The following is a 24925-nucleotide window of genomic DNA, read 5'->3' as shown; positions in this document are numbered from 1 at the left end:
TTTTCTAGTTATTTTCATGTAAGGGGGTTACACCTCAACAAGTTTAAAAATATAAAGAGGTGCCCGGGGGCCTTTGATGATAAACTAGAAAAATGCCACTCGTTTTTGCTACTGAACTCTCAATTTCTCAAATTGAACCATGTGGTAGCTATGTTGCTTGTCAAAAGCAACAAACCAATAAAACCAAATAGACGTTGGCATCTAGCTGAACAAAGTAGGTGTATGTATATTAATGGAGACTATACAAAGTTAACACACCGACCCATTATTTTGGGCTTTCCGGAGACATCAGCCAGCAGAAGATAAATTCCACACAATGGATGGAATGGAGGGACGCAACATAAAGTTCAACTACAAGTTTCTATACTTTAGTTACAATTAAGTAAAGCCTGTACTGGTCAAAATTTCTCTAAGCCTACCTACAGAGCAGCAACTTTCCAACACTAAGGGCTCCAGCTTGTGGACAGTTTGACACGCCAACGTCTTAAACGAATGGGGCAGCTCATGAAACTGTTCGTCCATAACAAACCGAAGCTATGTAAAGATTCTTCGCCCACTTCTCCTGCCAGACCGTAAAGAAAATTTAGAAACAGACGGTGAAAATCAAGTTTAAAGATAAGCCAAAAGCCAGCGAAGTTCATATAATCCACCTTGACATGTGTGCTAGGAAATGCTGAAGTTCTGAGAGTTTCCTGTGTTTCATCCATTGGCTTCCTTCTTGGCACACTAAGAACAAAAGCAGCCTGGTCCCAAGTTGCTGCAGTTGCTGTTATTCGGTACCCACAATCCCATCGACGATGGATGCCTTCACTAGGATAAAGGAAGTCAAGTTCAACAACCTGGAATCAATATACAACAACACTTAGTTATATGTGCTTCTTTCACAGACTGTATTAGGCTAAAATGCTATTAAAATTGATAAGCACCTGGTCAGAAAATCCAGCACCACGAGACATAACAACTCCCCATCTGCTACCAGAAGTGGCCATTGAGGTAACATGAAAACCCTCTTTCCATTTTTTGTTAATCCACTTAAAAGGAAAGGACTCGCTTACTTTGTATGACTGCTGCGAATACTGAGTACCTGAACACAGTAAATCAAAGGTCAGTAAACAGAACCCAAACAGATTTGACCACAGAAAGCAAATATTGGAACCTTGCATACTAACCCCTTGACATTACTACCAAGGAGAATCCATTTGTAGCGCCTGCTATTGCACTGATATAATAGTTCTTCTCCCACTGCTCCATTATCCATTCCTTCACACACAGCAAAAAACATCAAATTAACCACTTTGCTAGAATCTAAATTTCAAAAGCATCTTTTAACTACTGGAATAAAAAAAGCAGATAACAGAAAATAAAGTAGAACCTATTAAAGCTAAGAATTGCTCCACATCAGCAGTCTAAATGCATGTACCTTATGAAGGAAATCGGGTGAGAGTTCATAGACTTGTGAAGAGAATCCAGTGCCAGCATCCATTATAAGGGCCCATAGATTTTGACAGGAAGCTACACTGCTAATAAATAAGCCATCCTCATTTCCTTTCTCAATGTGCTGCGCAAGCCTTCCATCTGCCACATTATAGTGATACCTAGAATCACATGACGAGTTAACTTCCCATCCTCAAATATTCTTTACACTAAAGCAACTTAATCACTAATTAATTTACTAATAGATATGTTGAAAGATTACATAGGCAAACAACAAAATGTGCCAAGGTAAGAAATCAACCAAAAAAGAAAAAGCCAAAAGTCTGATACGATCAATTAAATAATAAAGCAGCCCCAAAACTGAGAGAACCACAAAGAACTTGAGGCATGGTTACCTTTGCTTCATAGGTCTACAAGCATTGTAAACACTAATCCATTGCGTCGCTGGCATGCCCATACGAACCTTCTTCTTTGGTTGTTCATCTTCCTCCTCATCCATCGTCAACCGGCCTCTCTTATGACCAACTTGAAAAATAAGCTGCACAAGAAATATATTGTAAGAAAAGTAAAGTCAGTTATGTCAAACATTTTTTTTTTTTTTTGGAAAAGAGTTATGTCAAATTTTATTTGTAATACTTAACATTTAATAACTTTTAGTACACTCTTACACCCAAAATTACTTTGAAAGCTGAATCAAGGTCAGAGACAAGAATAAATCTTTACATTGAGAAAGAATAACATGTACCTTCTGCGCCCCTTCTGTGTTAAGTGGGCGGATATCTGGATTTGGACCAACTATCCCATCAAAGAGAGATATGTATTTCGCATAATTAGGTTCTTCATCAAACTTCAAGTTGACCACATATTCAACAAACAGTCTGAAAGGAATCGGACAGAAGCAACATAGGGCATCTGGAGATGTTGACATCTTCTTCTTGCAAACAAAGAATCCTTTATTCTCACCCTGACATCATGTTTAAAAAATATCAAAAAGAAAATCTGAAAAGATTATATGCATGACCAAAAACAAACTAGACTATTCGAGTTAAGAAAGCTGATACTATAGGAGGACCAACCTGGTATCCTTGCCAAGGCAATCGACCTCGAAGGAGAAAAATAAGTGTATATGCAAGAGATTCTAGATCATCTCTCCTGCTACAAGTTCTCCCTAAATGAGCATGCACACTGGCATAACGGACAGTTCCCCTGACAGACAAAATTTTTCCTTTTAAATAAGATAGCGGAGCAACTTACATTAACATCTTCAGGAATCATAATATAAGCAGTGGTAGTACCTAAAAACATCTGGCCTCTGGTCATATTCAACATGCAAACCAGTTGAACTATCTCGCCACCTAGTTGCTGATTGCCAAAACAGGTTATTAGTGATGAGATATTGATTTAGCTGGGAGCACTTAACAATATAAATAATATGACTTACAACTTACCTAATCCAAGATCAACAAGAAACAATTTTTTCTCATCAGGAGTTCCTATAGGACCAAGAAGAAAATTCTCAGGCTTTACATCTCCATGCACATAACTGCCCAAAGCACCATAAAAACTATTAATAAGCTGGAAGAAACCAGATATGATCAAGTTAAGAGCTAACATTTTTAGCTGTTATATGACAGATTATACATTAAAAGCAGAGAAAGATTCTCATTGTAAGCTATTCAACAATCCTGGGGAGGGTGGGTGGCGATGCATTTCAGGGGCCAACAAAAGGCTAGAGAGCTTGGCAGGGATTGAATTGCTTACCCTCTAGAGTGCATCTTCTCCAATATGGATATTGCTTCAATAGCAATGCAAGCAACCATTTCGATGGACATTCTGTAGTTAAGAGCATAATCAAATTAAGCCATTGAAATGCAAAAAAAGGATAAACTTAACAGCCAGTAAAAGATTATAGGATATATCTTAGTTTAGTAGCACTCACGTATGAGAGTTATTATTCCAAACATCCCACAGACTTGGGCCCAGCATATCCATAACCTGCAAATGGTTTAAATCAGAAACTCATTCAAAACCTCAACACCAAAAGGAAGACAGATTAAAGAAGACAGGCCATGACTACCATGACTAAACAACACATACCATGATATAATAGTCACCTTGACGGCCCTTATAGTGTACTCGGGGTATACCATGACTGCCACCCAGAGTGCTGTACCAAATACATCAAATATTTGCAAACATAATTGGCAAAAAATAAAAATTATAAAAAATTAAGATTTCAACCAGACTTACTTGTAAACTTGCCATTCATATGGCGGTCCGTAGTTACATCCTTTGCTACTTCTATGCTCAAATTTCAAGGCAACCTGAAATAAAGAGATGATGCAGAGCATTAAGACCAAATTAAAGAAGATCATACGCCATGTCTGTTGAAAACAAAAATGAAATAATCCCATACCTCTACAGCCCCAGAACCATTTCTATCATTTGTATTTACAGCCGAAACACGCCGACCTACACACACCTGTCCAAAGCCACCCTTGCCCAACTTCCTATCAATTCTATACACTGGCGAGCCCCCAACCTGAACCTGCAGCAAGGTAAATAAAAAACATTCTTTAAGAAGACATGATGAAACAAAAAATTATTACCATAAATTGCATACCAAAATGTGCACCTGAGAAAAAAAAATACATCAAATTATCAAAAGCACAAAGGAAAGACCAAATAAGACACGGTAGAAAGAATCAAAAAGGACTTTGATTTTGCTTTTATTAATCTTATTGAAAATATGATCATAAATAGAGAAAACCAAAAGCAACAATCCCAGTAGCCAACCCCATCTAGTGGGGAAAGGGAAAAATTTTGTTTTTATTAACTTATCGGAGTTGTTAAACTAGAAGATGATAAATTTTTTTCTTAAGGACTTAACCAATCAGAAGGTAGCATAACTGAAGTAAAATGTACACAAGGTGATAACGAAGACATTACATCATACAAAACATAAAAGCATTGAAAAACCAGAGATGCATCCTTGCTACATATCCCACATGGAAAGGTAGCATATAACCTTCCATCGACAGGATTACAGTACCAATGGCCATAGATCAAGAGAAACGAAACCAAATAAATGAAAATCTATTGTATTCAGAGTAAACTCAGGTCATGCTGGTAGAAGAAAGTAAAATGGAATAAAAAGAGAGAAACATGGCACTCCAAGCCCTTCAAAAGATGCCAGAGAAGAAAAGCATGTGCTGTCTCAATATTAGTAAAGAACAACTTTTACTTTAGATAGGCGATCCAAAATGAGATAGTAATCACATTTTTGGGGAATTCAGCTGTTAGGAGTTCTCTTTGTTTATTCCCCAAAACATCTTATCTCAAACACTTCAAATAAAAAAAATTTCAGGTCCTAAACTATAACCACATATTATCTAATAGATGCACACACAACCACATGTAGAACTCATTTGATAAAACTATTAGCCTCCTAAAAAGCCTTCACAAGAAACCACGAACTTAACATTGTCCTTTTTACTAAAACAAAAATTATACACCTTTAACGCTGAAACTTACATAAATTGCCCATATTAATTACTCCTATTATTCTTTCAAGGTTTTACCAAAACACTGGCTCCCTGAAATAAAGGAGCACGGAGATTATAAATCAAGACGTAACAAGTATCAAGTCCTAATGGTGAATACCATAAACTATATCTAGAAAGACAGTTCACATAGCTTCATAACAGTTTAAAAGTTATACTTTTTAAGCAGCAAAAATCCAACTTCGGGTGCCAAAGACTACAAATTTTGATAATAAAAAAAAGCATTCGAACGCCAGAACCTTCCATATAAGTCTATAGACTACAACAAAACGAAATCAAGATTATGAAGGTTGTTAAAACAATCCTAAATCAACTAATTTTGCAAAAAAAAAAAATCAATTAACCTGACAGCTTTCATATAATATAATATAACGCAATGTCGCAATGCAAAACCAGAAAAGCCAAATCTTGTTAGGAAATCTCAAACCTTTTCAGGAAGCGGTGCGGTGCCGCCTTCATCCTCACCAGCATTACCCTTATCATTGCTCCGCCCTCCGCTATCGAACTCGTCCATCGCCTTCTCCCCAACTTCCTCTTTCTCCGCTCTCTCCCCTTCCTCTAAAACCCTATTGTTATTGTTCTTCTCCTCCACCTTAACTGCCGCTGCCCCAGCCGCCGCGACAGCTAATTTCTCATTGATTCCCTGCACCCGCTGTTTCTTATTCTTATTTTTGTCGTCGTTATTATTGTTATTATTGTTGTTGTTTTTTGGCACTGGCGCTGCTGCTGCTGCGGCCGCCTCTTCTGCCGCCTTCCTCCGCCGCCTAGTCCGCGTCGCAATCGCTTCCCCCTCCTCGATCGGATTCGGCTGTTGCTGCTGTTGCTGTTGCTTCGGTGCTGCTGCCCGGCCCCTGCGTGCTCCGCTACGCAGTACCGGCATCGTTCATTCTTCTTCTCCTTCGATTCTCATCACCAAGAAAAAACGCCCAAAGATTGAATTTACCTTTCTGTCCCTATCTCCTCGTCGTCTCTTCTCCTCCAAACAATAGCTCAACGATACCCCAAATTACAAAACAAGAGAAGAAAAGAAAAGCGCTGAGGAATTTATAATTATTATTATCACGTATTAGATAAAAGAACCAATCGGAGAAAAAGCACCGAACGGAGAGAAAATCGACTAATCGAAGAAAGAAAGAAATATTGGAGATTCGATGATTGTGAAAGTTTGGAGATCTGTTCTGTACTCAAGAAAGTAAAGTAAAGGGCTTTCCAGTTTTTCTTTTTTTTTAATAATTTTTCATACGTGTATAAATAGCTACGGGGCAACAAAATAAGATGAAAATAGTGTGTATTACGTGGGAGAACGAACGCCGTTGATGGAGATGTATTCCACGCTGATTTGGGTTCCGTTTTTTTCATTGAATCGTTAGAATTGGAACGAGACGAAAATTACCCAAAGGAGTTGGGACTTGGGAGTTTTACGGGATGGGCCGCTTACTAGTTACTTCCCCCTTTTTTCTTTTTTTTTTTAATTTATTTTTATGAGTTGGGTAATGGTGATGTGCATGCGTGTTTACTGTTATTTTGGTGAGGCTGACTAAATGTGCATCGTTGGATTGAGAACTTTTAAGGCCTGAAAGACCAGAATGACGTGGGAAGATGGTATTCGGATTTCGGAGTAAATTATTTTGTTTTTAAATTTAAGAGTAAATTAATTTAATGAAATAATAATATCTAAAAAATTTTCTTATCTGTTTAGAAAATTTTAAATAAGTTTTTATTTTTAATTATATTCCATTTAGTTCAAACTCTTATATTTTTATTTTAAATTAAATAAATTTTTATAACTAATTATTGATTAATTATTATTAATCAAAATGTCACATATTATTTTTATGTCACGGGATATATTGACATATTATAATCGATGGTGACATGACATACTTGTATAGCATGATAACTAATCATATGTCATTTTAATCCTCCTAATAAATGTCATGTCAACAACACATAAGTATAAAATAACAAATAATATTTAGATTAATGACTTCTAATAAACTGTTAGTCATGAGAATTTATTTAACTCAAGATAAAAGTACAATAGCTTAATTGAATGCAATAGAAAAATAAGAGTATATTTGAATTTTTTTGAATAATTCAGAAGTTTTTTAAAGTATTATGTCTAAAGTAATTCAGTCAAATTATGTAATTAATTTTTATACTTTACTAAAAAAGTGAATTTAGTCCATTTACAATAATTTATACAAATTGACTCTTTTTACTTTTATAAATTATAAATGTTAATTCAATTGTTAAAGGTGTCAATTTTCTTCAATTAAGTGTGTTGACATAGTTAAAAATTCACATCAAATTTTTAAGAGTAAAATATATTAATCCTTTTAACTTTTGATCATAGTTACACATGAGTGCAATAATTTTTTAAATAAATACTCTTCTCCAAAAGTGTAAACAATATTAATATTTAAATATAAAATATCTACAAGGTCATTTTTTTTCACTCTTTCTTTTCTTTCAGACGTGCCTGCCATGCTCCCTTATTTTGGCCAACCAGCCCAATGGAGCACTAGATCTTGGGAGCATGATCAAGTGCTCCCTAGCGTGGTGCTCCCTAAAAGAGTACGATCAGGCCAGATTTAGCCCTCTTCAACCAAATCTGATTATAGGTGGTCGATCGAATGGAGGTAAGGTAAAGGTTTTTTTTCTTTTTTAAAAATTTGATAATTTTTAGAATTAATTAACAATAAAATTATCATTTCAATATTACTACTTCATCAAATTAACAAAAATATTAATAATTAACTAATTACTTGACTTAAGATATTCTTTTGGAACAAATTATATATTTTGAAAATTAATGAATTAATGTGAAATTATGATTCAAACTTAAAAGTGTTAGTCTGTTTTACTCATTTTTTAAGCTTAGTCACTTCAAGGCTATCTCCATTCCCCACAAAAATTTTAAATCAAAACAAAGTAATCCAAAACTTGAATCCACAAAATAACAAAAAATCATTTGATTATAAAAGCGAAAGCGAAATTAAGAACCCAATGAAGAGAAGTTCTCAAGAGAGTACATTTTAACCCACTTTTTTGGTAAACATTTTAATCCACTTTTTTGAAAATAGATTGTATATTTTGAAAATTAATGAACTCATGTGAAATTATAATTAAAACTTAAATGTGTTAGTGTATTTTACTCATTTTTTAAGCTACGTCACTTCAAAGCTATCTCCATTCCCCACAAAAATTTTAAATCAAAGCAACGTAACCCAAAACCTAAATCCACAAAATAACAACAAATCATTTGATTATAAAAGCGAAAGCCAAATTAAGAACCCAATGAAGAGAAGTTCTCAAGAGAGTACATTTTAACCCACTTTTTTGGTAAATTATAAGAACTGATTGAATAATTTGACCGATTATTCCCATTGAACTTTCATAAATTTTCATTTTGATTAATAAACTTTCATTTATCAAGATAAGGTTATCAAAATTTCTCAAGCATATCAAATTTGACCATTCAATTAATTGACGGAAAAATGATGTGGTTGTTATATAAATTGCCACATCAATCAAAATTCAAATTATTTTTTTATTCCACTCCCAAAATATCCTATTAACTATGATAACTCTCTCCTAAATGGAAAAATATTCCAACTAATGATGGTCAGGCAAGGAGGAAAATTTTTAAAAAATTGACATGAATTTTAATTAATGTGACAATCATGTGATTTTTTTAGTCACTTGATTAAACAAGAGCAAGAATATGTTAGTGGCTATATTTAGTATCCTTGACAAACTTTAATATTTAATTAAGACAAATTAAAATTTACTGATCAAAATGAGAATTTCAAAAAATCAAGGTGTTAAAGCTCAATTTCTCTTTTGTTTTGTCCATTGATAGTTATGTCAACAAATGTCACATAAGAATTTTTGATCACGTTAACAAGTACCATGTTAGCATAATCTATTGTTCGTCCAATTAATGCCATGTTAGCACGATGAATACCATGTCAACATATAGTTAATGTCATGTTAGCAAAAAATGTGACAGCATCTTAATTAATGTTATGCTAACTTGATTAATGATGTCGTATTAACATACTTAATGGTAAAAAATTAACAGTGTTCAGGTTCGTACTAAAATTAACAAATTGAAAAGTATAAAGTGTAAAGCCTGATGTCATGACAGACATGTGATGGATAGTATGTTTGCATGCTAGGAGAGTCTCGAAAAAATTTACAAAAATCGGTATCGTACCTAGAGGTACAACAAAGTTAATTTAAAACTTGAACTAGAACAAATAGAGATTTTAGGGTGAAATTGAAAAATTTTACAGTCCATGAATGATTTAAAATGGTGATTTAGGGTTCGAAGATCAATTTGGAGTAAAACTAGAAATTTCACTATCTAGGGGTAAAATGGTAATTTTGCCACTCGAAGACAAAATGGAAATTTTTTTGAAAGATTTTGATCACATTTGACTTATTGGAGTATGATTTGAGGTTGAGAAGTGAAAAATTGTAATCTCGGTATTTTTTGGAGCATAGGGGTAAAATGGTAATTTCGCCATCATAGCGGTAAATTTGTAATTTTACACACCTAACACTTGTCATGCTCATAGAATTCATCCATTGACTTTTATGTTATGGATAAGTGAGAAAATATATATGGTGGAGATAAAAAGTTTAAATTTTTAAAGTTTTAAAAATGGACCAATGTAAACATGCCATATGTCAAGCTTGGATTATTCTAGAATTTTCTTGTAAAATCTATTTAAAACTCTCTTAATCTCACCCATATGGCCGGCCAAAGAATGAAGTGAAGAGGAAAGGAAAGAACACAAACCCTAGGTGAGAAAATTGAAGAAAAAGTGTGAGATTTCAAGGGATTAAGCTAATAAAGGTAAAATTTTGTGATTTTATCTTGTGATTTACACTACCCATGCTTTCTTTTTCATTTTCCATGCTTAGAACTCAAGTTTGCATGATGAACCCATGCTGGCCGAATTTGAGAGGAGAGGTTTTGAGCATTGATTTTGCTAGATTTCAAGCTAATTAAGTGTTTTTGGTTGTTTGGTAATGGAAAGTATGAAAATCTAGCAAGGAATCACTTTGTTCTTCACAAACCCACAAGAGGCCGAATTTTCTATGGAGGATATTGAAGCTGAAATTGATGATATTTCATGATATTTTGATGGTATGTAATGATTGGTGAGGCTAGAAATTTAATGAAAAATTTTGGCATGAAAATTTGAATTTTTACCTAATATATAGACATGTGCGATTTATGATTCGGACTGATAAATTGAAACATATTCACAGTCATTGAGGTATTTTAAGTATAATTGAAGTGTAGAAAGTGAAAGAAATTGATTTGGAGTTAAATTGGAGGTTTTAGCCAATTACACCGAGAATAGTGCGAATTAGGTCGAATACCGTATTTAAACGACTATTCGGACATTTTGCATCACATTTCGTGCATTCATATAGATTTATAGAGCCTGAAAGAGTTCATAATAAATTAACACAATTTATTGAAATTCGTGTCACGTATGATGTATAGGTGGTGAGCCCTCTAACAAGGGTAAAGAGATTGTGCCCGAAGACCCGAAAATAAGAGTATATCGAACTCCTAGTATGGTGAGTAACCTTACTATCGTCTTAATTATCTAAAGTGGTTTTTATCCGATTTTATGATTTTATGGAAAATGAGTTTAAATAGTAAACCTTTATGTTTATAAACAAAATGTGTTTAAATGAAAAGATTTTATAAATTGTCTTGAGATTGAATGATGATTTTGAAAATAGAGTAAATGGAGACGTCTGATTTGTTGTAAATTTATGATCTGAATTGATGGCTTATGTTAATGTGTTGGTATGACTGGCTGATTGTGTTTTTGGTGAATTGTATGAATTGTCCTGTTTTACATTTACAAGCTGGATAGTATTATATTAGTCATGTCATGCTGTCAAAAATTTATTGTATGGTATGTTTAACCTGCTGTAGGGAGTGGGTTTTCTGTGGATCAGTCTATTAGAGGGGTACGAAATCTCGATATATTTTACCTCAATTAGAAAGACGAGTAGAGTAACTCCCGAGGTATGACCTTAGAGTTCACTTCACACTAAACCACCACGTGAGGGGGAACTCAGCCAACGCCAAGGAACAGCTGTGTTTTCTAAATAAAAACATGATTTATGCGTACATAACTTTTTAATAGCCTTGACGGACTCGGTTTGGGATAGCCCTCGGCCAAGGTGTCCCTGATAACTGAGTATGAGAATAATTTTTGGCATGAGCTAAGTTTTAAGAAATTCATAAGCCATGTTGATTACTCGATTTATATGAATTGATTTTATTTGGTTGAAATGAGTTGAAAGGTAATGAAATTACAGTATGATGACTTATTTTAATTGTCTCAATTTATTCGATTTTAAATGGTTTAGATGGTATCTGTTTACTCACTAAGATTTTATAATCTCATTACCCTCCTTTTCAACCATTTTAGGCTCGAGGTAGCCTGTGGATAGCAGATATCACCAAGGATTATAGTCGACTTTACTACTCCAAAAACTGTAGGTTTACTGTCTTTGTGCACTTTTGTTCCTTGTGGGCCCACGAGTCACTGTAAAGTAAATTTTATATCCTGGTTATCTGTATTATAGTACATATGAATTTATTTAGCTTTTACATTACAAAAATTATATACCGATGACTCTATAAATATTGTTTTACAAGAAATTAAAATATTTTTTTGAATATTTTTATTTTATTCAAATAGTTGCAATATCATTTTTAATAAATATTTTAAGCACTAAAATTTATTTTAAATCATGAAATATATGTTTTTCACTCATCTACTACATTTTTAGTCAGGTTTGAAAAATTTCGAAGAAAAATGACGAAAACGCCCTTGTGAGGCGAAAATTATTTTTCTACTGTTTTGAAAGGGAAAAAGCTTAAAATTCTTTAAAAACGAGGTTTGACGATGATTACTCACATGGGAGATGAGAAAAATGGTACTAAAGCCTTGCGGGATTCCAATTGGCACTCCGGGTAACGAATGTCTATTGGGACGTCGCAGCGGTTGTCACGGGCTCAAGGGAAGTGCCGGGTCGTGACATAAAGACTCAGTTTATACAAATTGTTACATAGGTACTATAAATCCACATTTTTTTATAAAGAGTAAAGATTAATTGCATAATTAATCTTTTAAAATTAATAGTGAATTAATTATCATTAGTCAAATTGTCATTTATTTGTTTATGCTCACGTGGTAATGATGTAGAAGGTAAAAATGTCATATGGTCATATCATCATGCTAAATTAATATGCTAAGATATCGTTTATTGTGATATGTCAATATGCTACATTTACACCACATGATATAAAATGACAAGTATTGTTTTGACTAATAATAATTAGCTAACCATTAGTTATAAGAATTTATTTAGCTCAAAATAAAAATATATGTGCTTAATTGAACGTAATAAAAAACTACAAACTTATTTAAATTTTTTAAAATAATTTAAGAGCTTTTTTAAATATTATACCTTATTAATTTGATGGTTATAAATAATTTTTTAATAAAAATTCGATTAGGAGGTCGAGAAAATGTAGGGACATTAAGTTGTCAAAGGCGTGGTTAGAGATGCAAATGGAAATTGGATCTTGGGGTTTACGTATAAAATAGGTAACTCTTTTTCTGTTAGTGCAGAACTTTGGGCCATATATTGGGGTCTTCAATTGTGTTGGAACAGGGGCTTTAAGAAGATTCAGGTTGAAACTGACTCAGTGATTGCCATCCAAAAACTATCAAATCAATATTTCATCTTGGGTTTGAATGCTCGTCTCATCAGATGTATTTAAGGACTTACTCCAAAAAGATTGGAATTATTTTCTAATTCATGTTCATCGTTAAGCCAATTAATATGCTGATTGGATAATCACGTACAATAAAAGCTTATAATTTGGTTTACATATCTTTGATTTTCTACTATTTTATATTAGTTTTTATCTTTTGACAATCATGCTAGGCGTTTCATGACGACCTAGAATGATATAATTAGTTATTTAGTACTTTTCTTTTATAAAAAAAAAAGAAAATGAATAAAAAAGTTGTTGTGCTATAAAAAAAATTCAATTTTTTTTTTGGAGAATTCCTTTATTTTGGGTTGCCAAAGCCCAAACTACAAAATAAAGTATAGCAAGTATGCAGAAGATTGGTTGGGCTTTCAGCTATCTAACACATATCATAGTACATTACGGTCCATGTGCTCAAGGGAGGATTGTAATCAATACCAAGACCCAAAGAAAGGGCCTGTGGCTCTTGGAAGTTTGTTGGGAAACATGGGTTCTTCTTCTAAAATGGATATCGGCACAATGCCATCAGCTCTCTTATGCTGTTGTTATATTTGCATATTGGCCTTTGCAAGGAACAACTTTAGAAGGTTAGCAAAGCGACCTTATGGGGAAAAATATAAAATTAAAGTTTAATACAAAAGACCAATTGATTATTCCCCATGTGGAATGAATTCTAGCTTTAGGGTATATTGTCTTGCTATACCTGAGCATCCGGTGCTCTCCCTCTTCAAGTCCACTTATCATTGATTTTTCTATTTTTCCTTCATCCTCTCCTCCCCTTTTGACCTCTTTCCTTCTCTCTTTATTCTTTTATTTTTCAATTAAAACAAAGCAAAAGATTAAAGAGTAACATTTATTCTTATCCATGCATAGTGGCTTCATATAAAAGTAAATTTGTGTTTTTTGTTATTTATAATAATTGAATTTTCAAATTTTAAAAATATTCATTGCTCTTTATATTTAATGTAATTTTACTTTGTCTTAGGAGTAGTAAGTAGTAATCTTATCAATTAAATGCACCTGTCGCATACTTCATCAACATATGCTGAGAAAACGAATAAGGTAGAAAGCAAAGATTTATGAATCATAAGTGAAGTTTTTCAAGTCAATAGCAGAAGTGTTAGAACTAGAAATCCAGAATCGGTCATTTTGGAAGTAAACTTTAGGATGAATACCCAGCACCTCAACGTCATCCGCTGCCCGTCTAGCTCAGTCGGTAGAGCGCAAGGCTCTTAACCTTGTGGTCGTGGGTTCGAGCCCCACGGTGGGCGTCTTTCGCTTTGTCTCTTTTGAGCCTTTAGACATTGCTGCCCTTTTGAGCCCAATCACCAATAGGGCTGGGCCTCTAGAGGCTATTTGGGCTTTTCATTTGGTCCCCTCTCTCAACTTTCCAAAACATTATTTTTGTTGGTAGTCACTATCCTAAAGAATAATCCTTCTCAATTACGGGTGGCTCCTGACTCGTAAGTCTTTCATTTTTCTTTTAAAATTGCGACCTATCCAAGGAGGATAGGATATCCTAACTCCTACGTTTACCTTCTAGTAACTGTAAAAAAGGAAAAAGAAGGATGTTTCATTTTGTCATGTATAGTAGCTTGCTTCTCCGCTTTGGAGTCGACCGTCAGTTTATGGCATGAGCCGTTATGGTCTGCTGGAGAGGACTTTAAGTTTAGGTTGAGAGTAATACAATCTTTTGAATGAAAAATAAGGGGTTCGGAGAGGTTCAAAACACAGGACCCATTTCAGTTATCATTAAACAAAAATATATAATAAAATAAAAATCCTTCCAAAGTGGAATGATTTGGAAGATTTCTAATATATACATGGAATTAAGCATAATGGAAATCTTCCCATCCTTATTTTTTATTTGATGCTTAAATTTCAACCGTTTTATGCTGCACTACACTAGCTGTCACTAGTGACGAGACTTTCATCAAGAACCTCGACTTGATTGTGCTTATCAAAGAATCTACAAACATGAGCAGGGGAATATGAAGTTGATTAATTTTTTTGCGCACGATTTATACGTGTCTTGCATGCGCCTAAATGAATTGGTTAACTGAATACCTAGCTTTCCCTTTTGAGCCAAATCACGATTTCCATGAGTGCATGTCCACATCCCCAGCACCCCGTGTTGCATAAAGCTACATTTTACATGCACATAATTGCAATTTCATTTAACAAGCTAAAAGCCAACTACATTTCTCGCATGCTCCACCTGCTTTCCTTTCAATGCAATCGTTCAGGCTACAGTGAACTACACCGGCTTCTTTCTTTAACCTCTCTTTTTTTATTTGTACAAATAATTTTTATATGTTTATTAAAGTTAAATGTGCACACGTTAAAATCATAGTTTACGAAGTAGACTTGCATCTCACTAATTTATGAAGATGTGTCACATACACAGGACTTTTTAATACAAAATGATAAATATTTATATTCTAATTCATAAATTTCATTTCATACATCTTAACAGTTAAACTTTATAATATTTAAATTAAAATCTCATATTCTAACTATTAAGACATCTCTTATTTTTTAAATATATATACGTGTGTGTATAATCGAGAGGATTTTAATAACATGTTTATATTTATACAAATTCTAAACTTTATAATTATTATTATTGAAATTGAAGCTACATTTTATCATATAATTGCTGAAGTTGACCACAAACCTAATGTCAAATTTACACTATAATTTTTAATTGCAATTGTAATGTTAATCTAGATTTTAATGGTTGTGCTTGATGCTAATGCTATATCATGGCTTTTGATTATTTGATTGAAAGGGAACCAAAAGGAAAAAAAAAAAAAAAAAGAACCCTTCAACTGCTCATCAAGCAATCTATGTATTTTTGTCTTATTGGATAATACACTACCTTATATATAGGTAAGATTAGAATCTCATCAACTGTAATATTGCTAGGATACGATTATTATGGACATTAATTATTTGATCCCCACGAGAATAAACGACAAATGGTTGGCAATCCATAAATCTCTTGTCAATTGTATCTTTTGATATTTTTGTCTTTCCTTAAAGTCTAAAGATATACAATGTTTTGATATACACTTGAAAAGAAAAATAGATAAGGATTCCAAGTTAAAATTTAGAGAAAAGGACAAATAATTAAAGTTTTGGCTATTACTAATTTCTAAAATTGAAGTAGTTGATGATTATTTTACATCTTTATGGTGGAGCTTGCTCTCTATCACTAAGCATTTGGGAGTGGAGCACAAATCTTCTACAATGCAACACATCATTGTGATCCTTTTTTGTCCTTTATTGTGTTCCTTATTGGAATTGCCACCTCTGTTTGTAGAGGTTTGATGATTTGGATTATCCCATTAATAATTTGCCCTGATATTTTTTCAATAAAATTTCTAAACATAAAACTACATCTTTTATAACCAAATTATTAGTCTTCAATTATAGTCAATTGGGAACTTTGACTTTTATTATTAAGTCTTTAAACAAATGAAATAAATAATGTTTTGCTAATTTTAAACAAATTTTTATTTTTTTATTACGTTCAATGAAATTCATATATTTTTATTTTTAGTCAAATAAATTATTTTACTTTTATTAAAGTTAAAATATCACTTAACATTTTATATTATAATGAATGATAACATGATCATGTGACATTTTATCACATTTCACATTAACGCTACGTCAGCATTATATAAGCATGAAATGATAAAAGATATTTTGATTAATTATAATTAATTAACCATATTAATCATAAGAGCTTATTTAATCAAAAATAAAAATAAATGAGTTTGATTAAATACAATAAAAAAAGATTTATTTGAATTTCCTTTACTAGTTTATGGACTATTTTGAACATTATGCAAAAAAAAAAACATATTTTGTTAAAATTTACTACTACTGTCTCTCTAAAATCAAGTTAATTTACTACCACTCTCTCTCTCTCTCTCTCTTCTCTCTCTNCTACCACTCTCTCTCTCTCTCTCTCTCTCTCTCTAATGAAGTTTAAATCTTTTTTGTCACCTTAAGCATTAAGGATTCTAATTATTCTTAGACAACATTGGATTTAAAATTATAAACAACTCTTTATAGTCTCTTCTTGGGGTTGGAGAAAGGATTGCCTCAGGCAAATTGCAGGCTTTCTAAATCCCAGCACATACTAATTATATTTAATTATTCATTTAGGCTAAGTTTACGAACTGGGGTTCCGAGTTGCTGCCCCTGATCCCAACATCTCTTAGGTTTAGCCAAAGACAAATGTCCTTATTTTAATTCAAAGTGGATGGGCACTCGTTTTGGAGCCTGAAAAATTTTAGCTTTATAACAGTAAAGCCATTTTAAAGTGGCCAAAAAAGCATCTACGAACTCTAAAGCATACCACTTTCCCAAAACAAAAAAATATACAATGTTGAGACAAAAGGGGAAGGCTCAACATCTTTTCTTGTCATTCTATGTCTGCCTCCCAATAATTTGGCAAATAGGAATTGATCTAATTTCCTCTTTGGCAACTAAAATAATATATCCCAACACTAAGCAAAACTATTTAATCTAATCTGATGATTTATTAGTCCAAAAATTTGAAGATTGAATGAATCTTGTGGAAGCTTTATTGACCTTATATATATGGTAGATTTATAAAGTAGTAACTTTTTTTTTTCTTTTGTAGCACACAATTACTAAAGTGACCCAATGAAAATTATAGTTTCTTCTTTGTAATTAGAAATGATACGTGTAGCATGGTCTGACTCTTGATGGTCCATGTCTTTGATTGATTTCTTTAAATACAGTACAATTCCAACTGTCAAAAATTGAATGGATTTAAATTATTGGTTTAGCTTTCAGAGACTGATATCCTGGAATATTCAAAAAGCTCCATTGCCTTAACAGAGAGAGGAGAGAGATTGTTAGTGAAGAAGTGTGGAGTTCAATAATTGAGCACTGGCAGCCTTTCACCAACTCTTTTCTTTTCGGTCGTTTTCGGGACTTAAAACTTTTTGGTAGGAGCTAAAATCTAACAAAGATGCACACTTGCACTATTCTATGCACTTTGTTGAAAAACCTAATTCCCAGTACAAATTGTGAAAGGCTGTGTTTCATGATATATACATCACATTTCAATCTACAATATTGATTTTGCCAATAATTGTCTTTTTAATTAAAACAATACTATATGTCTTAATCGCGTGGTTTGCATTAAAATATAAAATCATTAACATTATTATGAATATTATAATCTAGGTCGACATTGTCATATTCTATATTATAGTTTGTCATGAGGGACAAGTTTTTTTTTTTTTTGAAAGTCATGAGGGACAAGTTAATAAGCAATTATTTGGCTAGATGATAATGAGCATTGATGTGAAGTGGCATGTATTATGTATGCATGCATGCATGGCCATATACTCATACATGAGAGATGGAATAGAAGTGAGAGCGTGCTTGAATTATTATAAGAGGAGTTCTACTTTTGCTAGTGGGAGAGATATTGGACTTGGTAGAGAAAGCTTGGCATGAAAGAAATTGAACTTTTCACAAAGCCTCTCCTTGTTGCCACTTTCCCAAAGTACCTGCTTCCTGGATACTTCCAAGCTCATGGTTTTTGGAAGCAATCTACCCAGCATAAGGCACCTTGTTTCAATTCTATTAAGATCTCCAGGGCCAATGATATCATCTTTTCTTTAATGATAATGGATAAAAGTAACACTCTTTTTGGCATATGATACAAAGCTCCAATCATAAAAATGCACATCGGCATGCCTCATTACACGAATTTGTGAAATTCAAATAAAAGAACAAAAAAAAAATTATATTGGGGTTCTTTTTATATGTCCTCTCACATTACTTTGCGGGATTTATATATGGTAAAGTCTTTTCTAGGAATATGGTTAAGAGATGTCTTGTCGGCTATATGCACGTTAAAAAATCCATGGAGCTTGAAATATATAAATTAAAGAATGTATTTTTTTTTATTTATAAATCTCACCTTTTTTTAATATGATTTTGACATTTTTAAATTAAGATTTTGTATTCTAACCATCAAATCATCCTCGCAACACGAATTAAATTTTTTATTTATATATTTAATTGAAACGTTAAACTCCATTATCACTATTTTTCTCAATCTAATTTTATAATGATATAACTGTTGTTTATAAATATGAAAAGTCATCGAATTGATAACTCAATATCAATTATATATACTTTGATTGAAACAATAATCACGCATTGAATATCGCAATTTTATGTAAGGTCGGATTTATATATGCATTGGAGTATATTTTAGAGTTGAAATTCCTAAATCAAAGTATGCCTCAAGATCCTAAGTTTGAAAAATCACGCCTTCTTATGATTCTAAATTTGGGTTTTTATTTTATTAGGAGACAGAAGAATAACCCTGGCTTAATTAGGTTGACATATATTGCTAAAAATATAAAATAATTAGACCCTCGGTAGAGAACAAAGAACTGGTCACTAAACCGCATGAAGTCAATATAAAAGAAGTAAAATTAATTTCATATGTATGAAGTAGATTACTTTACATGGTAACTTTTGCTAAAGGTTTTGCTTCCTTTGGATACTTGCTAGGATCATTTTGACTAGTGCACTACTTCCAAGTAAAACATGACAAAAATTCTCAAACAGAAATTCCAATGAGAGATTTAAGTATCAAATGTGGACGTATTAAAAATGAGTAGGAGTGCGACAATTGAATTGTAATTTTCTTTTAATTAAATTGTTAATTAATGACATATCTCGACTTGAATCTAAACAATTATTTTTTTATAAATTTGCCAGCCATTCACTCACATTTTTGCAGAGTTCGATTCAACATTTGGACAAATTAATGGGCCCGAATGTTAAATATCTACATCAATCATCAAATAAGCTTGAATTATGATATTGACTTGTAACATCAAGACAAGATAAATGGAGCTCTATGACTTATCATTTGGAAGTCCTTTTTAAGTATATTAATTGAAAATAATGCAAAAAAAAAAAACTGATAATTTCTCGAGAATAATTATTAATGGATTTGAATGTTTCTTTTCTTTATGTTCGCAAATAAATTTAGCTTCTACTAAATTATCACCTTTAAGTACTTAACTTTTATCATTTAGAAATAAAAACAAATAGTAATTAACTATTGTATGTATACAAGGCATTCTTCTTTTTTTTTTTTGCTTTTCTGAAAAACTAAAGAATCAAAGCAATTTGTGTAGCTATCAAATAGTACATACATAATTGGTATTAATTTTTAATTACTTAATTATACTCAATGTAACGATTTTGACACATGGAAGAACAAATTCTTCTTTCTCCAAATCAAAAGAATGAAAGCCCTATACCACCCTCATAAGGCAAATACGAAGTTGCTTTGGAGAAGTAAAGCATATAAAATTAAAATAATGGGGATAAAAGTTTGAAGTGAAAACTACAAGTGAAGCAAGCATGTCAAAAAGGAAGATGAAGGTAAGTTCAAAACGTGACATCTGTCCCGCAAGTTGCCATGCTTCCCCACGTTTCACCTAACACATTACCTAAACCTTTTGGCCTTTCATAAGAGTTTGAGAGCGCCACCATCTATTTTCAATTTCCATGCAAATTAATAAAGTTTTTTTTAAAATAAAACTCTGGAAATGTATAGATCTTGCCCACCACACTTACCAACATCAAAGATCTTGCCCGCAAGTAATTACAAAGCACCACAGCTCATGATTTTCTCTATTAGTTTTCTGCCTTTCTCATTATTTTCTACGATCTACTTTTTTTTTTTTTACTTTTTACTGATGTTATAAATTCTTACAAAAAGAAAAAAAAAAAAGGTAAGTAAGAATGTGTGTTGGGGAAGGGGTTGGAAGTATATATGTTGATGAAATTAATAGTAATTACGTGGGATAGGAGCATGCAGGCAGTCCTCGTTAAATATGGCACATGCAAATAAGATTCGTTTACCAGAAAAGACATTTTTTTTTTCTCCTTTTCTTCACTAGCGATAGGTGAGTTTCCTATAGACATTTAGCCATGCATATGCCAGTTTCGTCTGTGATTCTGTGCCAAAACTAATCCATGTAGGTCCACAATATGGTAAAAATATATACAGAGAGTGAGTTTGATTGTAGGTTCTTTTTTTTAAAAAAAATAAATAAATAACTGGAAATCCATAATAACACCTCCAATAAGAAATGTATATAGCATATATTATAGATATAGTAACAGCGGTATCAATTGCGGCTTAAATATAAATTACTTGCTTCGCATTTTTCTTCTTCAAGCTTAGGTGGTCTGTTATGGTTGGATATCCCAAACAAGATTTTTTGCATTAATTGTACGTACAATAAAGTCAAGCGGAGTTAGTCCAACTTAACTTTTCTTTTGTGTGCCAGCTTATAAGCACATTCTCAAGTGAAAACTATTGCAAGGGTTGGCTTTTCCCTTTGCTTAAAGTATTCCTTCAAACCTCATGCTATTTAAAATTAAACTAAAAAAACTCCACTAATTATTTATTATCCAACAAGCTCTCAATAAGGGGATTAATACAGAAATTGAGTTGCATTAAGTATTTTAGTATTTAAGAGCTGAACAAATTGCAAAACAATTCGAGTTTTTCAAAATTTTAAATTTATTATTTATAGCGCATATATATAGTACATTAATAATTTTACAAAATTAAGATACAATACATAGATATATACAGATTTATATATATACACACATGCGTTACCTAGTTTGTATGTTTCTGATACAAAGGATTTAACTTCTATAATTTCACGAGTTTCATGGAGAAAAAATTTAGGACATAGCTTATGTGATCTCCCCCTCTCATTAGCCAATAAACCCTTTTTTTCTTATAACATAATAAAAGGATTTAGTCGAAATCTATTGAAAATTTTGATTTGATTCACGAGGTGGCTGGATTATACTTTAGTTGATCGGCACCCTTTGAACTTTAATCTTCCCCACACCTCGTTTTTCTTTTTTGCCCCTTGATTATTTGTTTTCTTTTCCATTATTTTTTGGTGTGCGCTTCAGCAAACTTTATTGCCAACCACTACCAATTGTAATTCAATAATTGGCAAAGCAAAACGAGGCTAAGCCCAATTGTGGTTTGCTTTTGGTCACAAAACTTTTGAAATAAGATACTGAAAAGAAAAAATCTAAAAAAGCAAAAGTGATTTGGGGGAAAAAGTTGAATATGGAGGAGGGTCCAGCTCTAAGTTTACTTTAGTTTAGTGGGATCACATCAGGACATTAAAACCAAAGTGGTAGCGATTTGATCAGGCTGTAAAAGCGATGCAGTTTCTATATTTAATCAAGGTTTCATGGAATTCGCAACCATTCATTTCTTCTTTCGTCTCCTTCCTTGGAAAATAATTAAATAAATAAAAACCAATACGATGAAATGTCACCAAATTGAACGTTGTAATTTATTAGATCTTGCCTGCCACCCATATATCTGCCTCAAGCTCAAAATTTAGGTTAAAAGCACAAAACCCCATGACAAAGAAAAATAAAAGCTTGTAACTATAAAAAGAAAAAAGATTTTTATATTCAGAAAACCACAAAAAATCATACTTAACATGTTTATAACTTAACCTTGAAGGATTTTAATTTGGCTGAGAATTTTGTTCATCATTTACGTTGTATAGTCGAACAAAATTTAAAAAGAAATAAAAAAGGATATACTTGAAACGGCTAATTAATTAATTAAGCTTCAAATTCCCTGTAGTGTACAGTACTTCTCATTGATATTACATTAATTTTTCATGATAAACATAAACTGTTTTTAACATAAGATCAAAACAAAAAAAAAAGGAAAATAAACTGAAAATTGCATGTCTTTTTTTCTTATAGTTTTCTTTTATTTGTTATATCAACAACAAAATTAAAACCCCAAAGTAATTAACCATAAACTTGAAACATGAACATGCACCAACAAAGAGTTCCCTTATAACTCAGCCATTCTCTTATTTTGCTGCTTCAAATCCTTGTAAAACCTGTTTATGAAATCCTCGGCAGCCTTGTCTACGTAGCCATTGTCTTCGTCGACATCTCTCAAAGGAAAAGGAGAGTCCGTTATCCTAAGTTGCCTGGCCAATGGAGTTTGCCCGAACCCTGGTAACATAGGGGAGGCTTCCACCACCATGTTGCTGTCATTGTTGTTGAACATCTCCAACACAACCTTAACAGCGTTCACCGTCGCGACGTCGTCGTCGTGAGTGGGAGGCGCGTGGGTGCACGCGAAGAAATGGTGGTAGTAGTTGTTAATGCTACTTTTCTTCTTGGTAGCGAGGTTGAAAGGGAAGATGTAGTTGGGGGTGTTGCTGCAGCTGAACTCGTACTCCTGGGCTGCCGCCATGAAGGATGAGATGTGGGGGTCTTTGTGGTGGTTGCTGTGGTTGTGGTGGTGGTGGAACATAAGGTTGCCAATGGCTTTGGCGCTAGCGATTTTGCCACGTTTGAGCATCATGTTGAGATCAACCATGAGCTTTCTCTTTGATATCCCTTTTCTCATCATGAAGAGAACTGCCCTTACTATGCTCCATACTCTTTTGGCTATCACTGGTAGATTTTGTTCCATATTTTGCCTTTTCTTTTACTAGTATTTTTTCCTTTTCAATTGTGGGTTGAGAGAGATGGAGAGAGAGTGAAGGGAGAGGAAGAGAGAAGAGGAAATTATTTGTTTGGGTTAGAGGGAGAGAGGGAGAGGAAGGGTATATAAAGGGGAAGGGAAGGGTTGAGCAGACAAGGGAAAGGAGACGTGTTTTTAAAGGTGATTTGTGCTTCAAATATGGCACTAAAATAACCTATGGATGCACGGATGGTTTGGGTTATTTTAGTGGTTTAAGTATTTTTCCTTTCCTGGGCCATATTACTTGCTTCAATCATTTTTGGTTGGTGCTCATTAGGTGGGCTCGAGCTCATGTGAGCTTGGGATGATGAAAGTGCCAGCTAGCTGTTAGACCACAGCTTTGGAGCCAAGGGTTGAAACCATTTCAACTCAAAGACAATGATTTTTCTTTTTTTAAAAAAAAAAATAAATTATTGAACAATTATATAGTGTGCGAAATTCTACCTTTACTTTAACCATGCAAAGGATAGCAAACTCTAGTAATAATTGATTTGGCAATTACTAGTAATTAAGGACCTTATGGAAAAGGTAGCAAGTACCATCACATCCTAGTTTGGCTTCTTTGCATCACCTTTTATTGACTACTAAAATTTTTCCATTCATCAATTACTATTCTTCACATCTATAATATCCATAATTAATGATAATAGAATCCTAAAAACGTGATGATGTATATATATATATATATATATTGAAAACCATTGATTAAAGAAGGTAATTGATGAGATTTAAACCTTAATTATATTTATACATACCGCCATGGTTTAGTTTACTAAAATTAAGCTGAATATTAAGAAAACACCTACTATTTTAATCTTTAAAAAGAGTTATTCAATGCACGAAAAGAGACTTGATCTAACCAACACATCTAAATGAAGGAAATTGGAGAGACATCATATTGCTACCACATCTCTTTTACTTAACTACAATATTGTTGTATTTATATGCATATATATTAGAAATTTATTTATTTATATATATATATATAGTTAAATTGCAAGAGCTACAGATCATTCTTTTTTTTATTATTAATTTATAAATTAACTATTACACTATATATAAATCATTTATATTTTGTAGCTTGTGTTTATTTACATATATATTAACTTTATATCATCAATGATTATTAATTTTTTATTCATAACTCAATCAACGACATGATAAAATATCACATATTGTTCACATTTTACCAAATTGTTACTTTTTATAGTTGGCCGTAGAAACCATAATGGGTTGAAAAAGTTTCGTTATATTTCAAAAAGATGAATGAGTGAAAGCTGCAAAGAGCCCCAAGTCTCCGTGGCCTGCGCAATTTAAAAAAAGCCAATTCCGAAGCAAAGGCACTAGGCAGACGGCTGCATGATATTTTGGGTTCCATTAGTGTCCCCCTACTTTTGGTAAATGTACAACTTCAACTTTAGCGAATGAAGCGATATCATCAAAAGTAGTAGGCAGGGTATTATTGAGAAAGGGATT

The 24925-nt window shown here is 32.8% G+C and overlaps 2 protein-coding genes and 1 non-coding gene across 3 annotated transcripts; 1 reads left to right on the top strand and 2 right to left on the bottom strand.

Moving 5' to 3' along the window:
- Positions 201-6215, bottom strand: LOC18596008. The gene is made up of 16 exons (XM_007024222.2): positions 5425-6215; positions 3851-3982; positions 3685-3758; positions 3532-3601; positions 3374-3429; positions 3196-3267; positions 2883-2977; positions 2730-2796; positions 2511-2640; positions 2180-2398; positions 1830-1972; positions 1421-1595; positions 1170-1260; positions 927-1084; positions 651-839; positions 201-562 (listed from the first exon to the last, which is right to left on the bottom strand). Exons 1-16 carry the CDS (start codon positions 5875-5877, stop codon positions 503-505), a joined length of 2184 nt encoding a protein of 727 aa, XP_007024284.2. The 5' UTR covers positions 5878-6215; the 3' UTR covers positions 201-502.
- Positions 14024-14096, top strand: TRNAK-CUU. The gene has a single exon. It is a non-coding gene; the product is annotated as a tRNA-Lys (tRNA).
- LOC18596007 lies at positions 22525-23543 on the bottom strand. The gene has a single exon (XM_007024221.2). It carries the CDS (start codon positions 23396-23398, stop codon positions 22766-22768), a length of 633 nt encoding a protein of 210 aa, XP_007024283.2. The 5' UTR covers positions 23399-23543; the 3' UTR covers positions 22525-22765.

The sequence above is a fragment of the Theobroma cacao genome, chromosome 6 (assembly GCF_000208745.1).
Source record: "Theobroma cacao cultivar B97-61/B2 chromosome 6, Criollo_cocoa_genome_V2, whole genome shotgun sequence".
NCBI lineage: Eukaryota > Viridiplantae > Streptophyta > Magnoliopsida > Malvales > Malvaceae > Theobroma > Theobroma cacao.
The sequence above is the reverse complement of the archived record's forward strand: the minus strand, read 5'-3'. Positions and strand labels throughout refer to the sequence as shown.